This window comes from Pelodiscus sinensis, chromosome 1, assembly GCF_049634645.1.
Source record: "Pelodiscus sinensis isolate JC-2024 chromosome 1, ASM4963464v1, whole genome shotgun sequence".
Taxonomy (NCBI): domain Eukaryota; kingdom Metazoa; phylum Chordata; order Testudines; family Trionychidae; genus Pelodiscus; species Pelodiscus sinensis.
The window spans coordinates 120,746,226-120,772,622 of NC_134711.1; the positions used below are offsets into that span (position 1 = coordinate 120,746,226).

Below are 26,397 nucleotides of genomic sequence, written 5' to 3' on the forward strand. Positions count from 1 at the left end.
GCATAATCCATTTCCATGTGCTTTTTAAAAGAATTTTCTTCTTGTGTATCCTACTCAAATTTTCCAAACACTTGTAATAATTTTCTAACTTGCTTGCCATAGAATGGTCAATGTTCCTGTACTTTAAACCTCAAATCATGATTAACAGTGTACAGTGCCAGGATCATGCTATCTTTTTACACTCTAGTCGAGACCCCCTTTATTACATTGACATTAATACAACATACCCCACGCCTATCTCTGCTCTTCCACATTAGTTCTATCTTAGAAGCAGGTTTAATAATGTCTCAATGACTTATGGATAAAACTTCATTATACATAAAGGCAAAGAGTTTGAACTTGGCTGCAAACTGATTATACCATACATCATCTTCACCTTACAAAGTCCCTTCAACTACTCATATAGAAAAAGGGTAATGAGGTAATATACATGCTACATAACAGTAATACCATTAGAGAGGCTACTGTAACAGAACCATGAGAAATAATGTAGCTAAATGCTACCACATAGATGCACTGTGGATAGTGGCAATGTAGAAAGAGGAAAGAGAGACAAGAATCAGAGTTTGAATGTACTGTACAAGAGTAAAAAAAGGACTTCTAAGAGATTAAGAAATCAGCCGTGCTGTAAAATACTCCTGTTGACAGCAGTATAATATTTCCCAAGGCCTACACTATTGCACATTTCCTAGCAATAGGTGCTTAGGAGGTGGAGGAGGAAACATCAGCCCTTAAACAAGTCATCACTAATACGGCATTCAATATCTGACTATAGATCTATTCCAGCCATGGCTCTCATCCTGCCAAGGCTCAAATGTACAAACAAGAACCAGAGTAAGGGACACAACAATACAGAAGGGAGCTGGAGAAAATCAGGCAAATTTAATTTCTTTATCATGTAAAAAGTACTGCTTAATCTCAAATCAAGATACAACTTTCTGATGACCTATTACAGTGCTACATCATAAATTGTAAGGATCAGAGATTTGGTGGGAAGACATACCAAAATCTGCATTTGACTTTTTATACATAAAACAGAATACAAGATTAACAATGGATAAGAATTTCATATAAAATTGTCCCTCATTCATTTTATGTAGGTATTATGCCTTCCATGAGATCCAGGTGAGATTTATTATGTTAATACAAGTACTTTTGGAGATTTCCTTCTCCCCCAAAATTAAGCAGCTGTGTGTATCTTCTTACTGAGTGCTAGAATTATGACATCAGAGGCAATAGCTAAACTGACTAGTTTATATAATGTTCTACTATAATAGTATATATAGTTTATATAGTTAAACTATAATAATTTCCTTTTTAAATTTCTCTTGCTTTATGATATTTGTAGCTATTGTACCTTCTGACAACAGTGATTAGAAATGGCTTAGTAGATGCAATGAAATTTTGTTACAGAACATAAAATATGTAACATACAGACAAATGCAGAGCTGTATAGATGCAAGCAAAGATTTACAGGTATTACTGAGCAGTGGGGTTGACATTTATTATATTATATTCAAGTGGCAAAGCAGGAAGACATTTAGTCAAGTATGTCCAAAATCACCTTGTATGTAAAAATAAATGTCAAATGTGATAGCACAGCAACTGGTTATGTGGTTCTTCCCGTCTATGTAATTTTAATTTCTGAGGAGTTACAGTTTGAATGAACCTGACAATCTTAGCATTTTGATATTTTTTTATTTCAACACTAACTAAAAATCATTAACAATGCATTAGTTTACAATCACAGCTCAAGTAGGTTTGTACTGTATATGTTTCCAGAAGGGACTGCACTTGTATCAAGGAATTTAACTGTCATCAAGCCAGTGTAAGCTATACAATGATAATGCCCATTACCTCTGACCTTTCTGGATTCTATTTTCAAACGTAATCCTTGAACACAAAGGAGTGACATTCTAAGGTGCATTTTTTTAAGAAAAAGTTTTACAGAACCCAGCCACTCTGATCAAGAAAAGTTACACATTTAATTAATTACAAAGGAGTTAAAAGTGTATAATAAATTATAAGTGTAGAGACAGATTACTTACATTATACAGTCTGGAAAACAAAATCTTGAACACCAAACCAGTGGCTCATGTAAGTAAGAACACTTTTAGTTAACACCAGATTTCTTAAGAAGATTATTTAAGAGACCTATAAGCCAAACCAGCCATTTGTTGAAAAGAATCCTATTCTCAAGTCTGAGAACTTCTGCTTTTAAAAGTTTAATGCAATTAATATTAATTCTTTATATTACAATAGATTTGCTATAGCCACATGCACCATAATACTCTTGAAGTAAACTTAAACTAGTGAATTTACTATCAGAACAGCTGATTGGGTGCACCACTCATACAAAGTCTGTGTCATACAGACATGTCTCATATCAGGACAAATATTTCTTTGCTGTATTTTCTCTGGAGTTATTAATTCCCACACACTACACAGCAGTTAGTAAAGAGAAGGAAGCTGTCCAAAGGAAAAACAATGGTCCAAAACCCGGTGTTCAGTTCAAAATTTCCAGCCAAGAGCATAGCTCTGAATTTCAGTAAAGTATTACTGATTTGATATTCATTTGATTTTGTCCCTACTTCCATGTGGTGAGCACATGCTTTACTGAATCTCTTGCTCTATTCCCTTTTAGTCCAATGGATTGTCCAGAACGGCTTCTCAAATCACGATCAGCTCCATCGCTTTGTGCCATCTCTTCATCATACCTAAAATAAGATAATTTTTCAGTGTCTCAATCTCCTAATCACTGTATAACAGAGATGATAAAAATGACCTTTCCTAACTTTTTTTGTTTAATATTGAGCATTCACATGTTTAAAGTATCCTATTCCATAAACACTCACCACATGAGTGTGTTGTTGTAAGATGCAATTCCTCACATAAGTTATTCATTTGGTTAAGTGTTCACAGGACTGGACCCTATAACACTATAATAAAATTAACCTTATTATACTTCAGTAGCTATTTATGAAAAACAGGCACCACCATCAGCAACATTTCTACTGTAGCAGGCAAAAATAACTGTAGAGCTTTCAAAACTATTTGAGGCTTATATTTCTGCATTGCTTTTCTTAGCATTTTAATAGATTTGTGTGTAAATAGAAATATTAACTTGCTGATTATTCAGCAATGTTACAATCCAACATATCAAACACAGAAACATTTGTAACATCAGAAAAAACTAGACTCTGGCACCAGTTAACTGAAATAAACAAGAAAAGTGGTCTGATTAAAATAGTCAAGATACAAGATTCAATCTGAATACAAATCTATCAACACCAGAAGTACAGCACATCAATTTAATGTATTCTTGCTGATACAAATTTTGTAAAGTTTGCCACAGTCATGAGTACACCTTTAAATGTACAAACTTAATATGGCCTGAGATAATCTCACTATCCATTGATTTAACAGTTTCTGGATGCATCCAAATGCAGAATTTGACTCTAAATACATAAACATCAATAATCAAAATAGAAAGATACAGCTACTATATTTTTCAGTCAAACAGGATTCCCTCTGTCCTTTTTAACTAATATTAAATGCAGATCTTCATAGTGATCACAAAGCTAATAATAATTATAAATGTATGCTTCAATCTTGCAAACATACATAAATGTTTGCAGAATTGGGGCCCTATATAAAACAGATGGCATGGATTAGTGGGTTAGCTAACATACCCTACTTCAGAACCATTAATTACTGATGAGGGTCTCAAACCTTTATCTTTTGAAACTGATTCCAAATGGAATAGGGAATTTTGATTACAAGTTCAGCATCCCCCTATATGCATAAGCCCGTATCATGCTAACCCATTACATATATTAAAACAGGGGAGCTCTTTTTCTAACTTCCTCCATCACACATTCATTATACCAGGTTAAAAACATCATGCAATTAACTATTTTAACATCCCATCACTAAATCACAACAGTTGGGTAACATCATTCCGATGAATTAAGAGAGTTTTCAAAAATTTTCTTGGGACATATAAAGCATTTAATGGTTACTTAGGCCTTATACTCAGTCTAAAATAAATACTATATATATATATTATCTATATAGTTAAGAGTGAAATTCATTTAATCATATACCCTAAATAAACCAATCTTTTTGCAGGTGAAGTGTAGGACCTCATCAGAAGGGGACAACTACCCACAACTAAGGCCTAAGTCAGGAATGCAAACTCTTGGGCTGCGTCTAGACTGGCATGATTTTGCGGAAATACTTTTAACGGAAAAGTTTTTCTGTTAAAAGTATTTCCGCAAATGTGCGTCTAGATTGGCAAGTGCCTTTGTGTAAAAGATTTGCTTTTGCGCAAAAGCATCCGTGGCCAGTCTAGATGCGATTTTGCGCAAGAAAGTCCCGATCGCCATTTTAGCCATCGGGGCTTTTTTGCGCAAAACAGTTCTTCCTTGTCTACTCTGGCCCTCTTGCGCAAATATTCTTGCGCAAGAGGGCTTTTTTCCCCAAGTGGGAGCGTGAAAGTATTTGCACAAGAAGCATTGATTTTGTACATTACAAAGTCAGTGCTCTTGCACAAATTCAAGCAGCCAGTGTAGACAACTAGCAAGTTTTTGCACAAAATCTTGCCAGTCTAGACGCAGCCTTGGAAGCAGCTATTCCAGCCTTAACATGGTGATTAAGTAGCACTTTGTTTTTTCTCCCCAGTTGGATGAATTTCATCACATCTACATGATTCTAAATTAATCTTCTCTCAAAAAGAAAAAAATGTTCATATTTACATAGGACACTGCTAAAACTTACAAAATTTCATAATTTCCAAGAACTTCTTTTGGTGGAGATTTGTTCCATTTACAGTCTGGAATTTCACCATTAGGGACAGCAATGTTAAGCGTGTCGTTAATAAGATTATATTTAAGGATACGATCATTGGCTGTACTGGAGGTAAGAGAAGGGGAAGCATTGACCTGTTAAAAACAAAGACATTTCATTTTAAACAACTTCTATGTGTGAGAGATATGGTCCTACAGACAAATGTACAAGGACAATGACTGTTATCCTATAAACTAATCAATATTTCAACACATTGCCTTTTCTTTGAACAAAACCATTGCAAGGAATCTGTGTGTTTCCTTCAGATTTTATTTTTTAAGAATCATTAATTCTCTTCGGAGTCTAAGAGTTTATTTTTGTTGGAAGCAGGTTCATCTATGCTAATCCCCAGATGCTGCTTGATTCATACCTTTAGTTCACACAAAATAAAGAGGAGGCTTTGCTCCTTCCTAACAGTAGTTACACATGGACTTGTGTGGCCAGATCTGCGGAGAGTAATTTCGGGCCCTGGGGAAGAACAGTCAATGGCCCCCATGCAGACACAAACTGTGTCTGCATAGTTACTACCCCCCCCCCAACATTTAGGCAGTACTGCACCTGCAGTGGTTGGTGCCCAGTGAGCTACGGGCTATGCTGCAGCCTGTGATTTTCTGGCACAGACAGGGTTTCCACCTATCCACCTGGTAGGGTTGCCAATTGTCTAATCATGCAAACCCAAAGACACTTGCCCTGTCCCTTTTATTAGGCCACTCCCCTTTCCTGCTTCTTCTCTGAAGCCCCTCCCTCACTCCATTCCTCCATCCTCACTCACTTTTCCAGGCTGGAGCAGGGGATAGACTGGAAAGGAGGTGTGGGCTCTGGGAGGGAGTTTGGGTATGGAAGGGGATGTGGGTGCAGGCTCTGGGCTGGGGCAGGAGGTTATGGTGTAGGAGAGCGTGTGGTGTTCAGGCGCTGGGAGGGTGTCTGGATACTGGCTTTGGACTGGGGCAGGAGCGTAGGAAAGGCTGTGAGCTTTGGGAGGAAGTATGGGTATGCCACGCAGATTCAGGAGCCCCCCTCACCCTGTAAGGACCGGCAAGTCTTCAGCTGGCAACATAGGTAAGAAGTCTCACCACAAGCCTCTAAATTGTACTGCATTATTAAGGATCCTCTACTTCATTCAGATCCAAATTTACATGCATCTTACATAAATCTGGTCATGTTTTATGATTACAGGCAGTCCCCAACTTACGTGGATCCGACTTATGTCGGATCCGCACTTACGAACGGGGCTTTCTCGCCCCGGAAGTCGGGGCGAGAAAGCCCCGTTCGTAAGCTGCTCCGGTGCCCCTGGTCTGCTGGAGACCGTCTCCAGCAGACCAGGGGCACCGGGCGGGTTCCCGCGCTTCTGAGGCTTTGCCAGAGCAAAGCCTCAGAGGCGCGGGGAACCGCCGCTGCTGCCACTTCAGTCTGGGTGCCTGTGGTCTGCTGGGGACCGTCCCCAGCAGATCACAGGCTCCCGGACTGAAGCCGCAGCCGCGGGGGGGTCCCGCGCCTCTGAGGCTTTGCCCCGCTGCCGCTGCGGCTCTGCTCCCCGTGTCCCTGGTCTGCTGGGGGAGGGGGGGCACAGCTAGTGTGCTCCCCCCCCCCAGCAGACCAGGCTTTTGTTTTGGACTCTGGGGCAGAGCAGCTGGGGCGCTGCCGATTGGTCCTGCAGCGCCCGCTCTGGGCACTCCTGGACCAACCCGGCAGCACCCCAGCTGCTCTGCCCCAGGTCCTGATTCAGCCGCTGCTGGTCAGTTTCAGCAGCGGCTGAATCAGGACGCCTGGGGCAGAGCAGATGGGGTGCTGCTGGGTTGGTCCAGTAGCACCGAGGAGCGGCGCTACTGGAGCAACCCAGCAGCACCCCAGCTGCTCTGCCCCAGGCGTCCCCAAGTCAGCTTCTGCTGAAACTGACCAGCGCTGACTACAGGAAGCCCCAGGCAGAGTTGCTCTGCCCCGGGCTTCCTGGAATCATTTGCTGATCAGTTTCAGCAGCAGCTGACTTGGGGACGCCTGGGGTTCTTAAGTTGATTCTGTATGTAAGTCAGAACTGGCGGTCAGTTTCAGCAGTGTCTGAATCTGGACGCCAGTTCCGACTTACATACAGATTCAACTTAAGAACAAACCTACAGTCCCTATCTTGTACGTAACCCGGGGACTGCCTGTACCACTATAAATTCACATCAGAATAATGAACCCATATATACAAAAATAAGATGTAGGGAAACGAATAAGGAAATGATACATTAGATTTGGAGTTTGGATAGGAGTCAACATACCAGAGAAGTTTGTAGAATCACACAATAAATGTATACAATCCTGAACTACTTCAAGCTTATTCTTCTAATATGTTGATCCCTTATTTTCTAGCTTTCTTACTGTTTCAGCTGTGCTATGCACAATTCCTGAGCTTAAGCAAAGGTTAGATTTACGCTGCACTAAGTCAGTGCCAGTCCTCCAGCTACTGGAGCACTAAGGTAGGGATGCTGGCATTCAGACTGTTCCTTGAGTCCAAATGCACCTGCATTTGATTTTTGCTCACCAGACCAAAACACAGGTTTCACCTGAAATCTGATACCCTGCAACTCCCACAACCCATTTTGTTGCCTGTTCCAAGACCCTTCCCAAGTCACTTTCATACAGAAAAGGGAAAACTCAAAATCAAGCTTCAAAGAGCAAATATATACACTGTGAAATGAAACAGTGAGGAGAGCTGTTTACAAAAACATGAATGTTTTACCTCAATAAGCCATGGTTTAAGCTTGTCATCAATAATAATATCATATCCATAGCACTCAAAGCAGTGTTTATCATTGTTCATTACAGGCTGAAACAAGTTGAGAAGAAATGTATATATATTAATTGACTAAGTAACTTGAAAGATTATAAATTATTATATTTCTCTAGGTAACATGTACAAATATAACAATTGTTTATGGCAGTTTTGTTTGTGCAAGTTTTCTGCTCTGACTCTCAATACAATCTCTCTCTCTCGCTCTCTCTCTCGTTTTTCTGTGGCAAAGCTCCATCTATTCCCCATGAGTCTCACGCTACTGGCAGATAACATTAGCCTCACAGGCTTGCCATGGCCCTCCACACAGCCTCTTTCTCTCTACTAGAGGGAGGAGCCACAGCCTACTGAGCCACACTGATCACAAGCTAGTTCATAAGTTTGAGATAAAATTCCCTCTGGAGTCCAGATCTCCCTTCTCAAGACAGAGACTGAGATGTTGTGGGGAAACCCAGGCCCACCTGCTACTCCAGGTTCCGACCCAGGGACCCTAAGGCAGCAGCAACAGGCAGGGATACTACCACTCACAATCTGACAGTTTTTCCCTGGGCCAGTTCCTCAAATAATCCATCCTAGTACCTTTAGTTTGGTACCTGTTCGACTGTCCTTGGCTCACACCCACACAGCACTTCCTGTCCTTCACCCTTTTCTTTCCCCCCTTCCTTGTCTGGGGGGGAGCCCTTTTAAATTAGCACCAGAGGCCTTAATTGTCTGCAAGTGTCTAATCAATCTGTAGCTTCTAGCAAGCTCTAACTGACCGCAGGTGCCTGCCTGATTATGCTGCAGTTAGGTTATAGGCTTTCCTTTACTCAGGGAAAAGAAAGTGGTTCACCCAAGTCCCAGAATGTCTTCCCTCCATCAATGTGCGGCAGCCAGCTACTCTTGGTCTGTCACAATATATATATATATATATATATATATATATATATATATATATATAAAATGTGTAAGTATTATCATACTAATCAGTGTATTAACAGAACATATTTGACTACTTAGTTTCCATTTAATTTCACCTGTGCATCCTACATCATGTGGAGAGTATGAAAACAGGAATGTTAAGTCTTTCATGCCATAGGTGAAATTAAAAATACACTTGAACCTCCTTAATCTGGGTGTCCATGATCCAGGAACACCTGTGGTTCGGGCCTCCTGCATAGCCCTCACAGATCCCACCCCTACACCATAACTACCTTCCAGACCCCACAGCTTCACCCCTCAATAACAACTGAAATACAGTGCATTAAGGATTTACCTTACATGTTATACTTGTACAGTACTCTACTATACACAAAAGCTTTCGTAATAGACTTTGATTAATCTTCATTCTGGTGAATATCCATGGTCTGGAAAATTTCATAATCTGGCATAGCCTACTTCCCAAGGTTGCCAGATTAAAGAGGTTCAAGTGTACTCATATTTTTAAGATATAAAAGTACAAATTTACCTTTCACCGTCAAATTAAATGTGACTTATTTGAAGACACTTGTTTATTATCCCAATTATTGACTAGCTTCTTGTATTTAAAATACTTTATTACTACATCATTATATTTAGCTCAAATCCACTGGGGTCATGAAAACTAAGGGACTGGGATGAAAATTCTCAAGAGAATCACTCAGGCTGCAGCTGCACTGCACTCGTAGCTCGAAATAAGTTACACAATTTGAGCTACACAAATTGCATAGCATATTTCGAGTCAAATTTGAAATGTCCCTTACTCCTCATGGAATGAGGTTTACAGGGACATCGGAATAGTGAGCCCGTTATATTTCGAAATAATGGGCGTGCTCAAAAGACGCAGAATAGCTATTTCAGGCTACCTCTGGTATCCCGAAATAGTGCTGCAGTGTAGTTGTAGCCTCATTGTCCAGCATCAGCTCAGAACGAATATCAGGGCACCTCTCCTGTATAACACTTACCAGATCATTTAAAGCAGTGGTTCTCAACAATAAGTACACACACCCCTGGGGTATGCAGAGGTCTTCCAGGGGGTGCATCAACTCATCTAGATATTTGCCTAGTTTTACAATAGGCTACATAAAAAGCACAAGCAAAGTCAGTACAAACTAAAATTTCATACAATGATTTATTTATACTGCTCTATGTATTACACACTGAAATAGAAATACAATAGTTATATTCCAATTTATTTACTCTCTCATTTTTACCATATAATTATCAAGTAAGAAATTTTCCAGTAACAGTGTACAGTGACACTTTTGCATCTGATTTTCTAAGCAAGTTCTTTTTAAGTGAGATGAAACTTCGGGATACACAAGACAAACCAGACACCTGAAAGGGGTACAATAGTCTAGAGAAGTTGAGAACCACCAATTTAAAGGACCCTTTGGAAAGTTAGTGGAGATTGGTTCCAAAAATTAATATTGAAAGTTTTTCTATCTTGCAGGACATGAGGAAGGAAGGAAAAGCATGTCTCTCATTACGTATAGGAAACAGAACGGGGCACTGAAGCTATCACAACACTTCCTCCTCTGTACATTGTTTATTTTCCTTCTGCTTTTCACATTGTTTCTCTTCTCTCTTTTACAATTGGGATGAGCTGCCTTTTCTTTTTGCATCTAATTTGGCACTTTGGGAAACTACTATCTGTAAATGCCTACAGTTACCCATATACTATATAGTTCTGTCAAGCTATTCAGGAGGAAAGGAGATACTTGATGGTGCCATAGTTTTTTGGCATGAATTTGGGATAACTATATAACTCACATATCAGAGAGCTGAAAGTAAGTTACACAAATTCTCTAAACAAATGGAAGAAAGAATCCTAACACCTTTGCATTTTGTTTAGCAAATTGTCTTCCCAGGTTATTTCCTCCATTACTACTGAAACAACACAGGTCTGGAGAGTTGTTTGGGCAATACATAATGGCAATATTAATTGACTTTAAATGAGAGTAAGTGTTTGTGATGAATTCAGCACCTCATATATTTATTCATTTAATATACACACAGTTTGCCCACCCAGTCAGGTTTCTCGAAGGGCTCTAGGCTTTACAGGGACACTGAGAAGTAACAGAGTTTTTAAAGGCAACGAAACAACAACAAAATAGCATGAGAATTCAAAGCAACAATCTCCTGATGGGAAACAAATTGCTTTAGTTTTTTTCTTTACTGTAAAATTTCATGACTACTGAAAGCTCGCAATTATGATGATGGCACTGGCAATATTCTATTAGCACTACTCACTGCAACGGCCTTCAGCGACTGCACAATTATCCAATGAATTTCATCAAACAGTTTGCTGGTGACTTCCTTTCCACGTGTACTCTCTAGATACAAGCGCAAGTTACTCACTGTCCATTTGCCTCCGTGGATATGATTGTAGTCGTCCTACAGAATTAAGGAGTTAATTCAGTTTCAGAGTTTGCAATTCATCAGCCCTTGCATTCTTGTCCATATAAACTTACATTTGTTTTTAACCACAATTTTTTAAAACTATTTTGGCTGTATGACATTTTGCAGGATCTGTAAGGCCCAGAAGTCAAAATAAGGGGATGTGCCTGGTGCGCTGCTTGGCAAGCACCAGCTGAGCTCCGGCAAGACGGTACCCAGAGTGGGGAGGGCCAAATTGGTCTCTGTTTGGCCTCAACAGCCCAGCCCTGGTCCCAATCCTGGGGAAGGCCACACGCTCTGGCCCCGATTTGCCACAGGAGGGGCTGGCGGTGGCCCCCATCTGGCTGCAGCAGCCTAGTCCTGCCACGATGAGGGTAGGAAGGGAAGAGGAATTGGCCATGACGATACTGGCATGGCCCCTATCCGGCTGCGGCTGCCCAGCTGCAGCGGCCCAACCCTGGCAAGCCCCAAGGCCCCTGCCATACACTCTCACCCCTACCCCAAGCCCTCTGTCCTGCCTCCTGCACACACACCCCAGCCCAACTTTCTACCCCGAGTCCCTCATACATGCCAAACTTGACTCCTGCATCTCTCACGCCCCCATCCCCGACTCTGGCACCCCGTATACCTCAATCCTCTGCTCTGAGCCCCCCATGCTCCATCCCGCTCTTAAATTTCTTAAGGTACAGCGGTATCACAACATCTCCCCTGCCCTGAGGCACCCTCTCAAGCAGGGATAGGTTGTGATAATACAGTACGGCTGTGTCTACACTGGGCCACTTATTCCGGAAAATCAGCCGCTTTTCTGGAATAAGCTGCGAGCTGTCTACACTGGCCCTTGAATTTCCGGAAAAGCAATGATGCTGTACTGTACAAAATCAGCCGCTATTCCGGAAAAACTATTCTGCTCCCGCTCGGGCATAAGTCCTTATTCCAGAACACTGTTCCGGAAAAGGGCCAGTGTAGACAGCCCAGTAGTCTTTTCTGGAAAAAAGCCCCGATCGCGAAAATGACTCTCGGGGCTCTTTTCCAGAAAAGCGCGTCTACATTGGCCACGGACGCTTTTCCGGAAAAGGGCTTTTCCGGAAAAGCAGCCTGCCAATGTAGACGCTCCTTTTCCGGAAAAACTTAAAACGGAATACTATTCCGTTTTAAGCAGTTCTGGAAATTCATGCCTGTGTAGACGTAGCCTACCTGTAAGAAATGTAAGTGACTTTCACACCCCTGCTAAGATCCCAATTTTTACTTGGCATTGTCTATTATGTAACACAGAACACATTTTAAATCATTTAAATCCAATTACATAGCAAATCACAAAAACAAGTGTTAAAACTTGTCTTATGGTACCTACAATTACACAAGTACAACAATCAACAGAAGCTGCATTTTGATAGCTAACAATATAAAGAGGACACAGGAAATGTAGCTTGGGATTGGAATGACTGGGCAATCATATATTCAAGACTAAAAGGAAAGGATTACATAAGGGGTTGTTTCACTGAAGAGGAGAAATAGAAAAGTGGTTCATTTAACCATGGCTAAACCATGGTTAAATTAAACTTTAAAAAAAATGTAGCACTGAAGTTTAAAAAAATCTATGAAATACATGAAATATGACCAGTCATTTCTAGTGTGAGTAATTAGTCTTTTTCCCAACCGTATTCACTCAGCGACACTAGGGATGTAAAATCATGGTTAATGCCCATGGTATAAATGGTTAACTAATTGAAAGCAGGATGACAGCTCCAGTCCCGCTAGAACAGACCCCAGCCCATGAGGCATCCATTTCCGCTGCCGGATATCAATGCAATGCAGGATGTCAATTATGTATAAAGTTCTAAATAACTTTGGACCCAGTTACTTCCAAGACTAATTCTCTTTATGTTCCACCTTATTAGTTAGCTGTCTGGAATATTTTTGGGAGCTAAGTTCTCAGATAACAAGGAACATTCAAGTACTAGAAAAAATTATTAATTGGTGAGTCTTTCAAAATTTACTCCTGCTTATAGCCACTAAAGCCAGAATTAAACTGAAAATATCCACGATATCGCTGCATTATGTTCCATCTATTATCTAATGTGCTTTTAAAGTAACATAAATCAATTTTGTTTTACAAATAAAATACAGAACAAATATTTAGCTCAAGGGACTTAATGAGGAGGAGGGTGAAGAACAGAACAAAATGCACAAACACTTATATTCCATTTATATGCCATTTAAAATAATCCAGTTTACTACTTAATTATCATTTTTAAAGCTCACTTACCCCATGTTTCTGAATGGCAACATTTGTAAGATGTACAAACATATTATCTAATTCACTTGTACTGGGTGTATATTTTACTGTGCAAAACCGGCAAAATCCAAGCTTATACCTTAAACAAAAAAAGGTATTTAATTTGTTAAATAGAACTAGAATAGAGGAAAACAGCATCCTAAAATACTTCATGCTTGAGAAATTTTTCAGTACACTGAGCACAGAATCTTTTGGCTGAGTACATCTTCACTTTTTTTGTTTTTAAGAGCTAGAAATCAGTATGATCTTACATGTAACACCTCAGCGGACGATATGTAGACACTAAAACATACAAACGCAGGTCAAATTTCTTCCCACCAATCAGTAATGGGTTGTTGATATAGAGAGAAATCACATATGCTTCTTTAGAAGATTGAGATACAAACCTAGAAAAAGTAAATATTTTATGTTTCAGAATATGTTGATTAAATGTTAATGTTTTCCCTTCATTAAAAGAAATCTCTCAAAAAGTAATGAAGTTCTAATTTTACTAAAATCCTATATCACACTTTCATTAAATTTTAATATCATTCTGATGAATGTGTGCAGGGCACTAGGTTTCAATATGTACAAAAGCACAGATAAAACAAATGAGTGGGATAAGCTGTCCATTTAAGCTTTTTTTACATTTCACTGTTATAAGAAGAACATTTAGGCTCCAACTCAAACTATTTTATTTAGCAAAGCTCTTAAATACAGACTTGAGTGCGTCACTGATTGGGCCCCTTTGCAATTATGTTGGTAAGTAGTCAAAATCAGTGGTTCCCAATCTTTTTTATATCGCGGACCAGCAAACCCATTCACAAACTTTTGGAGAACTGGTAACATTTTACTTGCATATTCATTATGAAAATTAATTTGCAAAAATTATTAGGATCAGAGTCTGCAGATAATCTGCAACACTAAAAAAAATTATGTTAAAAGAATCCTCTCTTATCTTAGCCATTAACACCTATGTAAACTTTCCTTCAAATGTAATCATGCAAATGTCAGGAGGTAGGCCTTTTGTTCCAGTATTCAAAAGCAGCCTAAAAGCTTTTAACCCACCTAAAATTTTAGCACCACCCCATACAGCAAGGGTCTGCAACCTTTTCACACCAAAGAGCCAAACTACATCAAAATTCATAGCACATCGTCAACAAAGAGCCCTATAAGATTGCCCATTTGCATGACAGAAAATATACAATGTAATATTATTGATAATTGAAATGATTAATAGCATAAATTAAATATTGTACTCACACACTTTATTTAATGAGATTTCTGCTGCTACATCTTCTTGCACATTTGACTTTTCCAGCCCTGGCCCCCAAGGCTGCTGTGAACAGTTGGCTTCAGCTGCGGCAGCTGCCCACCACATGGTGGCTGCCAGAGCTGAAGTTGGCTGCTGTGCAGTGGCTCAGGGGGATGGAGCTAGGGTACACCCCAGCCCACTGAGCCACTGAACAGCAGCCAGCTTCGGCCCCAGAGCCGCTGCGAACAGCTGGCATCAGTTCCAGCAGCTGAGGGCCACGCATTCGGGGTTCAGCTGAGGATGGGGTTGTGCACTGTCAAACAACCTTCCTCAGGCTGAAAATGAAGTCACTGACTAGAAATGAAAGCTTTCCTCTAACTCATAATTCAACATTATTCCAGTCTGCCCATGCAAATTTATTCTTCACATAGCTAGGTATACAAACACTTCCCCCCCCCCCCATCCTCCTCACAGAAAGTGTATTTATATATTTGTAGCTCACTGAATTAGTGGTTGTGCCACATGGCACCAAATGCAATAACTGGCACTAAACGCTGTTTGAAGCAGGAAGACATTAAATAAGAAATAGCAACTATAATGAAGTAATGCTAAATGATCTGGTGTACAAAAAGAATTATTCATTAGCGAGTTGAAAGAATGCTCCTTTAGCAAGCACGAAAGAATTAGGGCTGCTGATTAACTGCCATTCACCCAAAAAATTAATCACAATTATACTATTAAACAATAGAATCCCAATTAAAATTTAATAAATATTTCTGGATTTTTCTACATTTTCAAATATATTGACTTCAATTACAACATAGAATACAAAGTGTACAGTAATGCCTTGATATTTTTAATAAAAAATGTTCACATTGTAAAAAAAGGAAACAGTATTTTTCAATTTGCCTCACATGTATGGTAGTGTACTCTTTTTATCTTAAAAGCGCAACTTACAAATGTAGGGGGAGGGGGGTTTGGTTACATAACTGCACTCAAAACCAAAACAGATTAAAATTGTAGAACCTACCAGTCCACTCAGTCCTACTAAAACAAACTAGTTTGTTTATATTTATAGGAGAGAATGCTGCCTGCTTCTTATTTACAATGTCACCTTTTGAAGCCAGCACTGTAAGGTATTAACATGCCAGATATGCTAAACATTTGTATGCCCCTTCATGCTTTGGCCTGAATTCCACAGGACATAATGATGCTCATTAAAAAAAATGTGTTAATTAAATTTGTTACTGAACATCTGGGGTAGAACTGTGCACCTTCTGTTGTTTTCTACCTGCATTCTGCCATATATTTCTTGTTAGAGCAGCCTTACATGATGAATCAGTACTTGTTGTTCATTTTAAGAATTCTTTCACTATAGCTCTGACAAAATGCAAAGAAGGTACCAATGTGAGATTTGTAAAGATAGATTCAGCACTGACCCCCAGGTTTAAGAATCTTAAGTGCACTCCAAAATCCAAAAGGCACATGATGTGAAGCATGCTTTCAGAAGTCTTAAAAGAGCAAGACTCCAGTGCAGAAACTACAGAACCCAAACCACCAAAATATAAAACCATCTGCTAGTGGCATCTGACTCAAATGATACACATGTATTTGCTTCTGGTCCACAATGTTTGGATAGTTACTGAGCAGAACCCATCATCAGCATGGACATAAGTCCTCTGGAATGGTAGTTGAAGCATGAAGGAGCATATGGATCTTTTGTGCATCTGGCATATAAATATCTTGCAACACTGGCTAGGACAGTGCCATGTGAATATGTAGTCTCCCTTACAAGTGACATGTAAACAAGAAGCGGGCAGCATTATCTCCTGCGAACATAAACAAACTTGTTTATCTGAGCAACTAGCTGAACAAGAAGTAGGACTAAGAAGTTCCTTTATTGACATGAAGGAACTTAAGTTTTACACTGTTTTATTTTCAAATGCAATGTCGGGGGTAGGAGGTGTTATATACGGTTTTATTTTCAAATGCAGCGCTGGGCTTTTTTTTTTTTTTTTAAACTTAACTCCACCTTTATAAGTTCAACTTTCAGATTGCACTACAGTACTTGTAATGGGGGAATTAAAAATACTATTTCTTTGTTTTTTACAGTGCAAATATTTGCAATAAAAACTAAGCATAAAGTGAGCATGTACATTTTGTATTTTGTGTTGTAATAGAAATCAATATATTTTAAAATGTAAGAAACATCCAAAAATGTTTAAATGAATGGTATATTATTATTTAACAGCATTATTAATCACATGATTAATCACGATCATTTTTTAAATCACTTGACAGTCCTACATATAAAATTACGAAATACAGAAAAACTGGAGAGAAGGAGGTTAAACTTACGAAGATGTTTTACTGTCTCGAGACCACTTTTTAATTTGAGAGAGTTTATTGATGAGAAATATCCCCTTTCCTTGAGCTTTCCCACAAGGTTTCATAATCCAGGTGCTAGATGGATTTTTTCTGAATTCTTCAACAAACAAGTTGTAATCGGCAGGAAGCATAAAGGTGACAGGAACAAAATCTAAATAGGTAAACAAAAAGTAAGATTTAGAACACTAGATATAGCCAGGATACAATGTCTTTGTATTGTTCAGCATAGATTGATTACTGTCCCCCCTTATCAGATTTATCCCTTCCGATATGAGAGAACATAAGACCATAACATAAGAACGGCCGTGTTGTGGAAGACCAAAAGTCCATCTAGCCCAGTATCTTGATTTTCTAGAACAGAACAGCAATAACTATGAATGATCAGTCCAGTATAATCCATTCCAGGATTCTGGCAGTCAAAAATTTAAAGACACGAAGAGCATGGGGTTGCATTCCTGAACATATTGGCCAATAGCTATTGATGGACCTAACCTCTGTGGACTTATCTAATTTTTATTTTAACCCAGTTATAATTTTGGCCTTTACAATGTTCTCTAGCAACAAGTTTCACAGATTTACTGTGTTGTGTGAAGTACATCCTTTTTTTTTTTTTTAATACCTGCTGCCCATTAATTTAATTGGGTTACCCTCATTTATGTGATACAGGCAGTCCCCGGGTTACATACAAGATAGGGATATAGGTTTGTTCTTAAGTTGAATTTGTATGTAAGTCGGAACTGGCTCCAGATTCAGCTGCTGCCACTGAAACTGACCAGGGGCTGACTACAGGAAGCCCCAGGCAGAGTTGCTCTGCCCCCAGCTTCCTGGAATCAGCCTGATCAGTTTCAACAGCAGCTGAATCTGGAGCCTGGGACAGAACAGCTGGTGCGCTGCTGGGTAGATTCCCACAGGACCAACCCGGCAGCACCCCAGCTGCTCTACCCAAGGCGTCCCGCAACAAAAGCCTGGACTGCTTGGGGGGGGGGGGCGCACTAGCTGCGCCCCCTCCCCCCCAGAAGACCAGGGAGACCCGAGCAAAGCCGCCCAGGTGGCGGCTTTGCTCGGGTGTCCCTGGTCTGCTGGGGGAGTCCAGCGGCTTTGCTGGACCCCCCCAGCAGACCAGGGAGACAGGGAGAAGCTTTTCTCGCCCCGGAGGACACGGGTGGCGACCCGCCGCCCGTGAGCTCTGGGGCGAGAAAAGCCCCGTTCGTAAGTGCGGATCCGACTTAAGTCGGGGACTGCCTGTATATGAAGGGGTAAATACTTCCTTAGATTCAGGTGCCCATAATTAACCTGAGCTAAGGACTTTCACTTCACAGGAGAAAGGCTTTAATTATTCTATTACTGATATATCTGCCTTCAACCACACTCCTGGAAGACCTTTGAGGAGCAGTGGGCGCTGTCCAGGGTTCTCTTGTTTTAGCCCTTTAACCCTCACACCCGTCCCTCTTTTTCTTTTTCCCTTGAATCAGTTGGTGTCTAGGGCTCTTTAGATCCTCCTTGTAAGCTGGGAGGGGTGAGGGTCCTTTAGATGTGGATAAGCTAACACCTGCCCACTTCCCAAAATCCAATAGGACCACACTCCTAGAACTGAAGGGTCTAGTTATGACTAAAAAGTGAGAAAATTCTTGATCTCAATAAAAGGGAAATAATGGCGCTCTCTGACAGTGATTCAGAGCAACATTTAAAAAGAGACTACACAAAGTATTTCTATTTAAAATAATGTTAGCTTTGTTATCAGCACCAGTTTAGAAGCTTAGAACATGTGTCTGCAAATTGGATTTGTTTTGATCTGTACATGTGACTATTGATATACAAGAGGGGCATATGGTTCAGTACTCTGATTTTAGGACCAGCGAACAGAAACACGCAAGTGTTAATCCCAACTATTAACTACCTTTGAAGCACTGAGCAAATTACAGCCTCTTTCTCTGTGTAGAAGATTTATCCACTAACTTTCAAGGCAATGTTTGAGAAGAGGTTTGAAAATTCAATATGCTATTTAAAATACTAAAAGTTATTTGTGTTGTTCTTGCTTGTTGAGTTAACCATGAAAATTTTTACTCCCTATTTTACATGCAAGAATGTAACTATATCTAGGGTTGCCAGGTGTTCGGTATTGTACTGGACAGTCCGGTATTTGCGCGCTTTGTCCGCTAAAAAAATCAGAAAATACCAGACACGTGCAATGTCTGGTATTTTCTGATTTTTCCGGCTGCGCACCGGATGGAAGCCTGGCGTGGGCGAGGGGAGTGGCTTTGAGTCCCAGCTAGGAGGCGGGGCCACGATTGCCACCGGGAGCCCTCATCGGTTGAGTGTGAGGAGGAGGGGAAGCCTCCTCCTCGCTCATGCATCGCCGGGAGCCTGCGCGGGACAGGCAGCAAGTGCCCAGGTCAGTCCTGCTCCCTGCCAGCCAATTTGCTCACCCCCCCCCCCCTCCCGGCCAGCTGGTTCTCCGCCACTTCCCCTCCTGATTTTCCCCAGCCAGCCCCTCTGCATCCCTTCCCCCAGCTCTGCTTCCTGCCAGCCCGTTCCTCTTACTGATCTCCCCAGGCCAGCGACACTGCACCTCCCAACCCTGCCAGTTCTGCTTCCCGCCCACCCTTCCTCCCGGCCACTGATCCCCCCCAGCTGTGCTTCCCGCCCCCCCCTTACTCCCGGCCAGCCCTGCCCCGTCCCATCCAATCCCCTTCCCCCGATATCCCATGGCCAGCCCCGTTCCGACTGACACCACCCCCCCCCCACCAGCCCTGCTGTCCGGGTATTTGATTTTTTTTAAAAAATGACTACCTGGTAACCCCTAGCAGTGATCCAGGTTCCCCCCCATCAACTTTGGTCTCCTCCCCCCCCCTTTTTGCTGCAACAAATTTTTTTCCCAGTGGTTTATTTTGGGGGGGGGGGGGGGGGGAGTGTTCGGTATTTTTGTTTCAGCCATCTGCAACCCTAATCATCACATGCTGCCATAGAAATATTTTTGTTATTGTTGCTCTCTTCGATGGTACGTAGGGAAGTTAGTGTATTGTCGTCTGAAGTGGCAGCAGTGCAGGGGCTGGGGGGCAGGTGGGAATGGGTACATGTGGGAAGCCGGCTTTCAAGCTGACTCCCTGAACATGTTGGCTCACGTGGAGCTGCCTGCCCTGTCCTGCTGTCTTTATATCAGAGGCAGCAGCATGGCAGGGGGAAGCAGACAGGATGCCGAGCAGCTGTATCAGAGGCAACAGCTCAGGGAGACAGGTGGGAGACGGTCTGCATGGGGAGCCGATTTTTAAACTGGCTCCCTTGCCACCTCATGCTGGATGCCAGGAGGCTCCCCCAGGAGTAGGGATGGGCACCAGGAGCACACTTGCTATAACCACGTAACCAGTAATTTTTTTTGCAACTACACAATTACTAAACTAAATGTTAACTAAAATCTCTAGTGACACGGGGAAGGTTTTTGGGCTGCCATGTTTTCAGGGGTTAACTAAATTAATGTAGTACACTTAATGGTATGCAAACATCAAAAACCTATTTTAAAAATCTGGGGGATTCTTGTTTTTATTTTGCAATTTTGTGCACGCACGCACGCACACACACAAACACACAAAATGAACCCTATAGCTCTCCTGGTAAACCATCCCCAAACACCAACCAGATCCCAGTCCTTAAAAAAAAAATTAAAAAAAAAAAAAAAAAAAAAAAAGCTCCAACTGAATTACCTTCCATCTAATGATTTAACATATCAAACTTTAGATACAGCCACAAAAGCACCACAGATCCAACCCAAACTCTGACATAATTAATCATCAACCAAATACAATATCATAGACACTGGAATGGAGGCTTAGCAGTGAAGCAGTGCAGGGGGAGAAAGTTACAGGATAAATGAATAGGTGATGAAGCCTTTTAACCAAGACACTGGTTCAAAAAAAATCCATCAACCAAAGCGGTATCCTACATCTGTTACCATCTGATGGCCGTTTGAGAACAAAGAAAGAGGAACTGAGTTATTGATTTCAGCTCTGTCACATCACTGAACCACTACTATAAATGTACTATTGATAAGATACTAGCAAAGATATGAATATTGAATTATGGATTCCTTAAAATAGTCTTTAAAGAGCAGCACTGAGGCACTTTGACAGATAATTTGGTGATGCTTGCATTTTTATTGCCCATGCCAAACCTACTCTGCAGATAAAAAAAATATGCAATTTTAGTTTCCACGACTGACACCTTTGAGCATAAATTTTGTGAATACATCATGCTCAAGTTGTGACTTACAAATTTATCTATCTTAGGCAAGAATCCTAGACTGATTCCAACATCCAGTACTGCTTTTGTTTAAAATGCATTAATCTGAAGTTTTAGCCTACTATTATCACAACATCAATTTTCTCACATATAATCCCATACATAATCTATGTGTGTTAATAAAAAGAATAATGCTGGTAGTTAGAAATACATACCTAAATAAATATATTTTCCATTCTCATCTCTCTCAGCAAGTGGACTCCCTTCTTTTTCTAATTCCTTCCTATACCTCTTGATATTTTTCACCATCAAGTCCTTCCTGGTCAGCTCATAGTGGTTCGGGAAATGATTGACAATTTGGTCATCAGAAAGGCGGTAGCCAGTTTCTACACTGAAAACATTTCGGATAGTTTGTACACTCATCCTGAAAGGTGAAACAAATGTCAGATGATTTCCTGCCAACCAACAGCATTCAAAAGGACAATCAAGTTGTTGTCTTCTTTATTTTCTAATTCCACTTTGGTTAATGTACTGAATTTGGAAGATTTAATTAAAAAAAAAAGGGGGGACTTACCATACCATAATATTAAGGAATACTATTATGTTAAGGCAATCTGTGCCCTCGCTCTGTCTTTAATATTTCTCTTTATAGAATGGATACTTTAGTTATTACTGAAACTTCAACAGACCCTGAACTAATGTTAGTTAGTGAAACCAGATGAAAGTTCACCAAACAAGACTGCAGGCCTATAGGCACTGTTAATTTCCACAACAGGTCTGAAGCCAGGGCTTGGACAGGAAGGAGTCAACTTTTACTCCTCCTATCCTGGCACTATCCGTGGCCAATCAGTCCCCAACAGGGCTTGGAAGTACCCAATATATGGTCGTATGCAAAGGATGGGCAATAAATTTTGGATGGAGTGCCTCGCCAAGATTCTGGTAAATGGGCAAGGGACGCATTTATCTATGGAGGGGCTGTGGGTTCTGGGACAGAGGTGGGGTGTGGAAGGGAGCTTGGGGTAGGGAACTGGGGTGCAGGAGAGGGTGTGGGGTCAGAGAGTTTGGGTGAAGGGAGGGGGCTGTGACCTGAGGCAGGGAGTTGGGGTTCGGGGTCCAGGAGGGGGGTATGGATGCAGGAGAAGGATTCTGGCCTGAGGGAGGGTTTACAAGGGGTGCAGGGTCTGGGACGGAGTTGGGGAGAGGGAGGGACTGAGGTGCCAGAGGCAGTCTGTGGCTGAGAGGTGCTTACCGAAGCAGTTCCCAACCAGCAGCACTCTTAGGCAGGCTTCCCCACAGCAGTCCCAGACTGCTAGCTAGCCATGCCTGTGGCTCTTTGAGCTATCGGAAGGGGGGAGGTTGGGAGAGGCTTCACATGCTGCCCCCACTCTCAGCAAAATCTTTCAGCTCCCACTGGCTGGTTTCCGGCCAACAGGAACTGAGAGAATTTGCTGTGGGGCAGGAGCAATGTGCTGAAGCCTCTCTCTCCCTGCAGCACAGAGAGAAACATGGAGTAGCTAGCTGCTTTTATTGGGGCTGCTCCCTGCTGCAGGAGTGGGCATGGGTTGGATCTAAAGGCTTGGTGGGCCACATTCAGCCCACCAGCCATATCTTGCCTGCCTCTGCCATATGCCACAGCAGCACCTCTCTGGAGCTAATATGTTCTTCAGAATCTCAACTGCCCTTTTCTATAAAAGGAAAGGAAATCTAATTTATGGTTTGAAGGAAACTTCAAAAATATTAATATTATTCAGAGATATCTGCTTGTCTGCAAAAAACATAAAACAATAGCTTTGAGAGGCGTGAATTTCACATTTCATCTCAGTAAGGTGTGGGTCCCATTTTGACAGCCAGATAGCTAATTATTTCATTCCTGAATTGAAAAATGAGAATTCTTACATGTACTTACCAGTAAAAATTCCAGTCTTCATTTTCTGCCACCTGAATCCAGCCTCTCTTTTCAAAGTTATTTATTAGCACAGACTTTTCTATGTCGGTTACCCATTTCACTTTTCCTGCCATTATCCTAAAGAAAAAAAACTTCTAGTGTTGCATAGTTTCAAGATTTCCTCTTTCGTTTTGTACTTGACACAGATCAGGTAAAACCAAATGGGGAAATGAAAGTGTATCCACATGGTAATTTGCCTTTAACTTTTTTAGATAAAGAAGAATACATTCATTCAGTGTTTGAGAAAGATGGCTCATTTGCACCAGACATTGAAGTCCTATATTTATTCCCAGGATATAGCACTAGCAGCAGTAGTTGCAAGCTTCTTACATACTGCCCTAACAGTGTCCCTCAAATCTCACCTAAGGGACCACATTTAGGAATGAGACAATAATTAAAGTCTTTATGGGCTCTCCATGACTATGAGCAAGAGTAATAATTAGCATTCACTGTGCCAGTTAGGGTACATCTATTCAGCAACATTATTTCGAAATAACTAGCATTATTTCAAAATAACTTAGTCTGCGTCTACACAGCAGGCAGTTATTTCGAAATCATGTCGAAATACTGTCAAGCTGGAGGACTTCTCTGACTCCTGTAACCATTGTAAGGGAGTAAGGGAAGTAAGAGGAAGAGTGCTCTGTTTTGAAATGAGTGCTGTGTAGATGCTCCCAATTTTGAAATAAGCTACACAACTGATGTAGCTCAATTTGTGTAGCTTATATTGAGTTAAGCCCTACTGTGTAGGCACACCCTTAGAGATCATCTGTCCACTGAACTGACACAACAACCTTGCCTTTATCTTGTGTAATGTTTATAAAATATAGAGCACTTTAAATGTTATCACTTATAAACAATACTTAAGTAAAAATATGTCTCTTAAATGGCAGATATTTCCTGCCCCATCTTACGCAGAAACTATGTAAAGCAGGGGTCTCAAACTCACTGCCCATGAGCATCTGTGGCTCATGCAAGTCCCTACGGCTCTGGGGGCAGCGTATGTTCCTTTCCCCTCAGTCTAGCCCCTGCTCTGCCCCTCCCTCTTCCACCCCACCTCACCCCTTCCCTCAAGCCCTGCCTCAAGGGACACAACTTTGGGAATTACCACAGGGCCTGTTGAAGGATGGCAGCAGGAGTCGGGCCCCTCGTATTCAATGCAGTGGCAAGAGCTGTGGGAAAGCCAAGTGACACCGTAGTCTCTGCTCTTCTCCACTGCTATCTCCCAGGCCAGTCCCATTGCTCCACTTCACCATAGCAGTGGAAAGCTGAGCACCCCAACCAACCCCAGTTCAGGCTGGCTTGGGAGATAGCAGCAGAGCAGAGCAGGATGATGCCTAACTCGGCTTTCCTGCAGCTCCCACCGCCACACTGAGCGTGAGGGCCCCAATCCCTTTAGCTGGCCCCAGCCCACCAAGGGCCTCATGGGCTAACCTGAGTACAGGGGACCATCCTGTCTATAGGATGGTTGGGGCGGCTGCGGTGGGGCCCAGGAGGGCTACACCTGAGCCATCCTAGACAGGATGACTATGCACACACCTCTCCTGGGCCACAAGGACATATTGGCAGTAGCGCAGAGCTAGCAGCTGGAAGCCAGTCTAGTCCCACTTCACTACCAGTAGTGGTGCCAGGGAGTGAGTGAGTGAATGAGTATGTGTATGAATTGGGAGGGGCAGGGGGCAAATGTTTAACCGGTTAACTGACTAAAAGCAGGATCTGGGCCGGGGACCACTCCAGCCCAGCTGGAGCAGCCCTCAGGCTGGGCGGCCTCCTGCTCCCAGGCACTGTGCTGGGGCTGCCTCCAGTTCCCAGCTCCCAGCCCACTGCCAAAACAGCACCTGACTGTGAAGCGCCTGGGCCCGCTGCGGACTGGGACTGCTCTGGATGGGAGCAGCCCATATCCGCAGTGGTCTCCCTGCACATCTAGAGCAGCCCCCTGCCCACAGCAAGCCTGGGAACTGCTTCAACCCCCACTGGTTACCAGTTAAGCAGAACTGGTAAGCATCACCTGTTTCACATCCTTTGTATTGAGAGATCCTCCTTACTGTAGTATCTGAGTACTTCACAAATGTAGGTGAATTTATCCTTACATCACTATTATGAAGATGGGAAACATCCCTACCAGGACAAGAGAGATGAGGGAACTTTTTGAAGGTCATAGGGCAAGTGTGTGGGAAAATCAAGCACTTAATTTAACCCCCAGTATCTCAACCACAACACCATCCTTCCTCTTATTTAGGAACATGGGATCACAATGTCCCTATTTTTAAAGGGCTCAAGATGCAATGGGAGAGCACTATTACAAGAGATTCACATTAATCTCTCAGGATATTTGGATGATTTCATTATCCTCAAGGATGTGAAATTAGCCTGTTTAAAGCTTTGTATTTTTTATCATTTATTTACAAATAACTACAGGCAAACTTATTTACAATTAACTGGTTAACTAATGAAAGGGGATTTTACATCCCTAATTAAAAGACATAGCATTACCCACATGCAATTTAAAAAAAAAAAATCAGCTCCAAGATATTGAAGTGAGCGGGCCCTTCAGCGGTGTCTATCTACATAGATAAAATATATTTAGATGTCTATTGTTATCAAATAGGTCACTTAGGATATACCAGGAGTCCAGAGAAAGAGAGTGGATGTAGACGCCTCACTATACAGCCCCGTGACGGGGGTTATCGCGACTGCAGCACTGTGGGTGGGGCGGGGCAGAATCTCCCCTCTGCCACCCAGGGATGGAGGAATCAGGAGGGGAGGGGAGGGCTAATCCCCCCCCCCCCCCCCAGGCGGGCCGGGCTGGCGTGGCTGTCCCCGAGAAGTGAGGGGGGGGTGCAGGGGAAGACACGCCCCACCCCCAGCCCGCCGCGATGGGCCCCTCCCCTGAAGGCCCCGCGGAGTCTCCGGCTCTCACCTGCCCGCGGGAAGGGCTGCGCCCCCGGCTCCTCCTCACACCCCGCCCGCCGCCGCCGCCCGCCGGCCCCATGCGCCCCGCTGCAGCCTGTGCGGCCGGGAGGCGCCAGCCGGCCCGGAGCATCCCGCGCTGCGGGGGAGGGGAGAGCGGGAGCCGCCGCCCCTACCGCTTCCGGCCCTGCACCCTGGTAACGGGAGACGCGGGGGGTGAACTTCCGGGGTGGGAGGCTTCTAGAGCCCCAGTGAGACAGACCCAGCCACCCCCAACCACCGAGACATCAGAGACCCCTGGGCCCTGCCTCGCAGCCCCCCCCCACCCACACAGCCACCCCCAAACTGCTGAGTCCCCACAGACTGCTGCCTCCATTACTACCCCTGAACCCCTCACCCTGACCTGCCACCCCTGG

The 26,397-nt window shown here is 42.5% G+C and overlaps 1 protein-coding gene across 2 annotated transcripts; it reads right to left on the reverse strand.

Moving 5' to 3' along the window:
• Positions 1–863: 863 nt before the first annotated feature.
• On the reverse strand, positions 864–26,160 carry TTLL1 (TTL family tubulin polyglutamylase complex subunit L1). Of its 2 annotated transcripts, XM_075899368.1 has the most exons (11): positions 25,992–26,160; positions 23,036–23,152; positions 21,345–21,553; positions 16,867–17,047; positions 13,526–13,660; positions 13,245–13,353; positions 10,832–10,975; positions 9,544–9,657; positions 7,571–7,657; positions 4,780–4,943; positions 864–2,717 (listed from the first exon to the last, which is right to left on the reverse strand). In XM_075899368.1, exons 2-11 carry the CDS (start codon positions 23,146–23,148, stop codon positions 2,588–2,590), a joined length of 1,386 nt encoding a protein of 461 aa, XP_075755483.1. In that variant the 5' UTR covers positions 23,149–23,152; positions 25,992–26,160; the 3' UTR covers positions 864–2,587. The 2 variants fall into 2 exon arrangements, with proteins under 2 accessions (XP_075755483.1, XP_075755492.1); XM_075899377.1 differs by lacking the exon at positions 9,544–9,657 and having other exon boundaries at positions 25,992–26,157.
• Between the last annotated feature and the right edge of the window lie 237 nt (positions 26,161–26,397).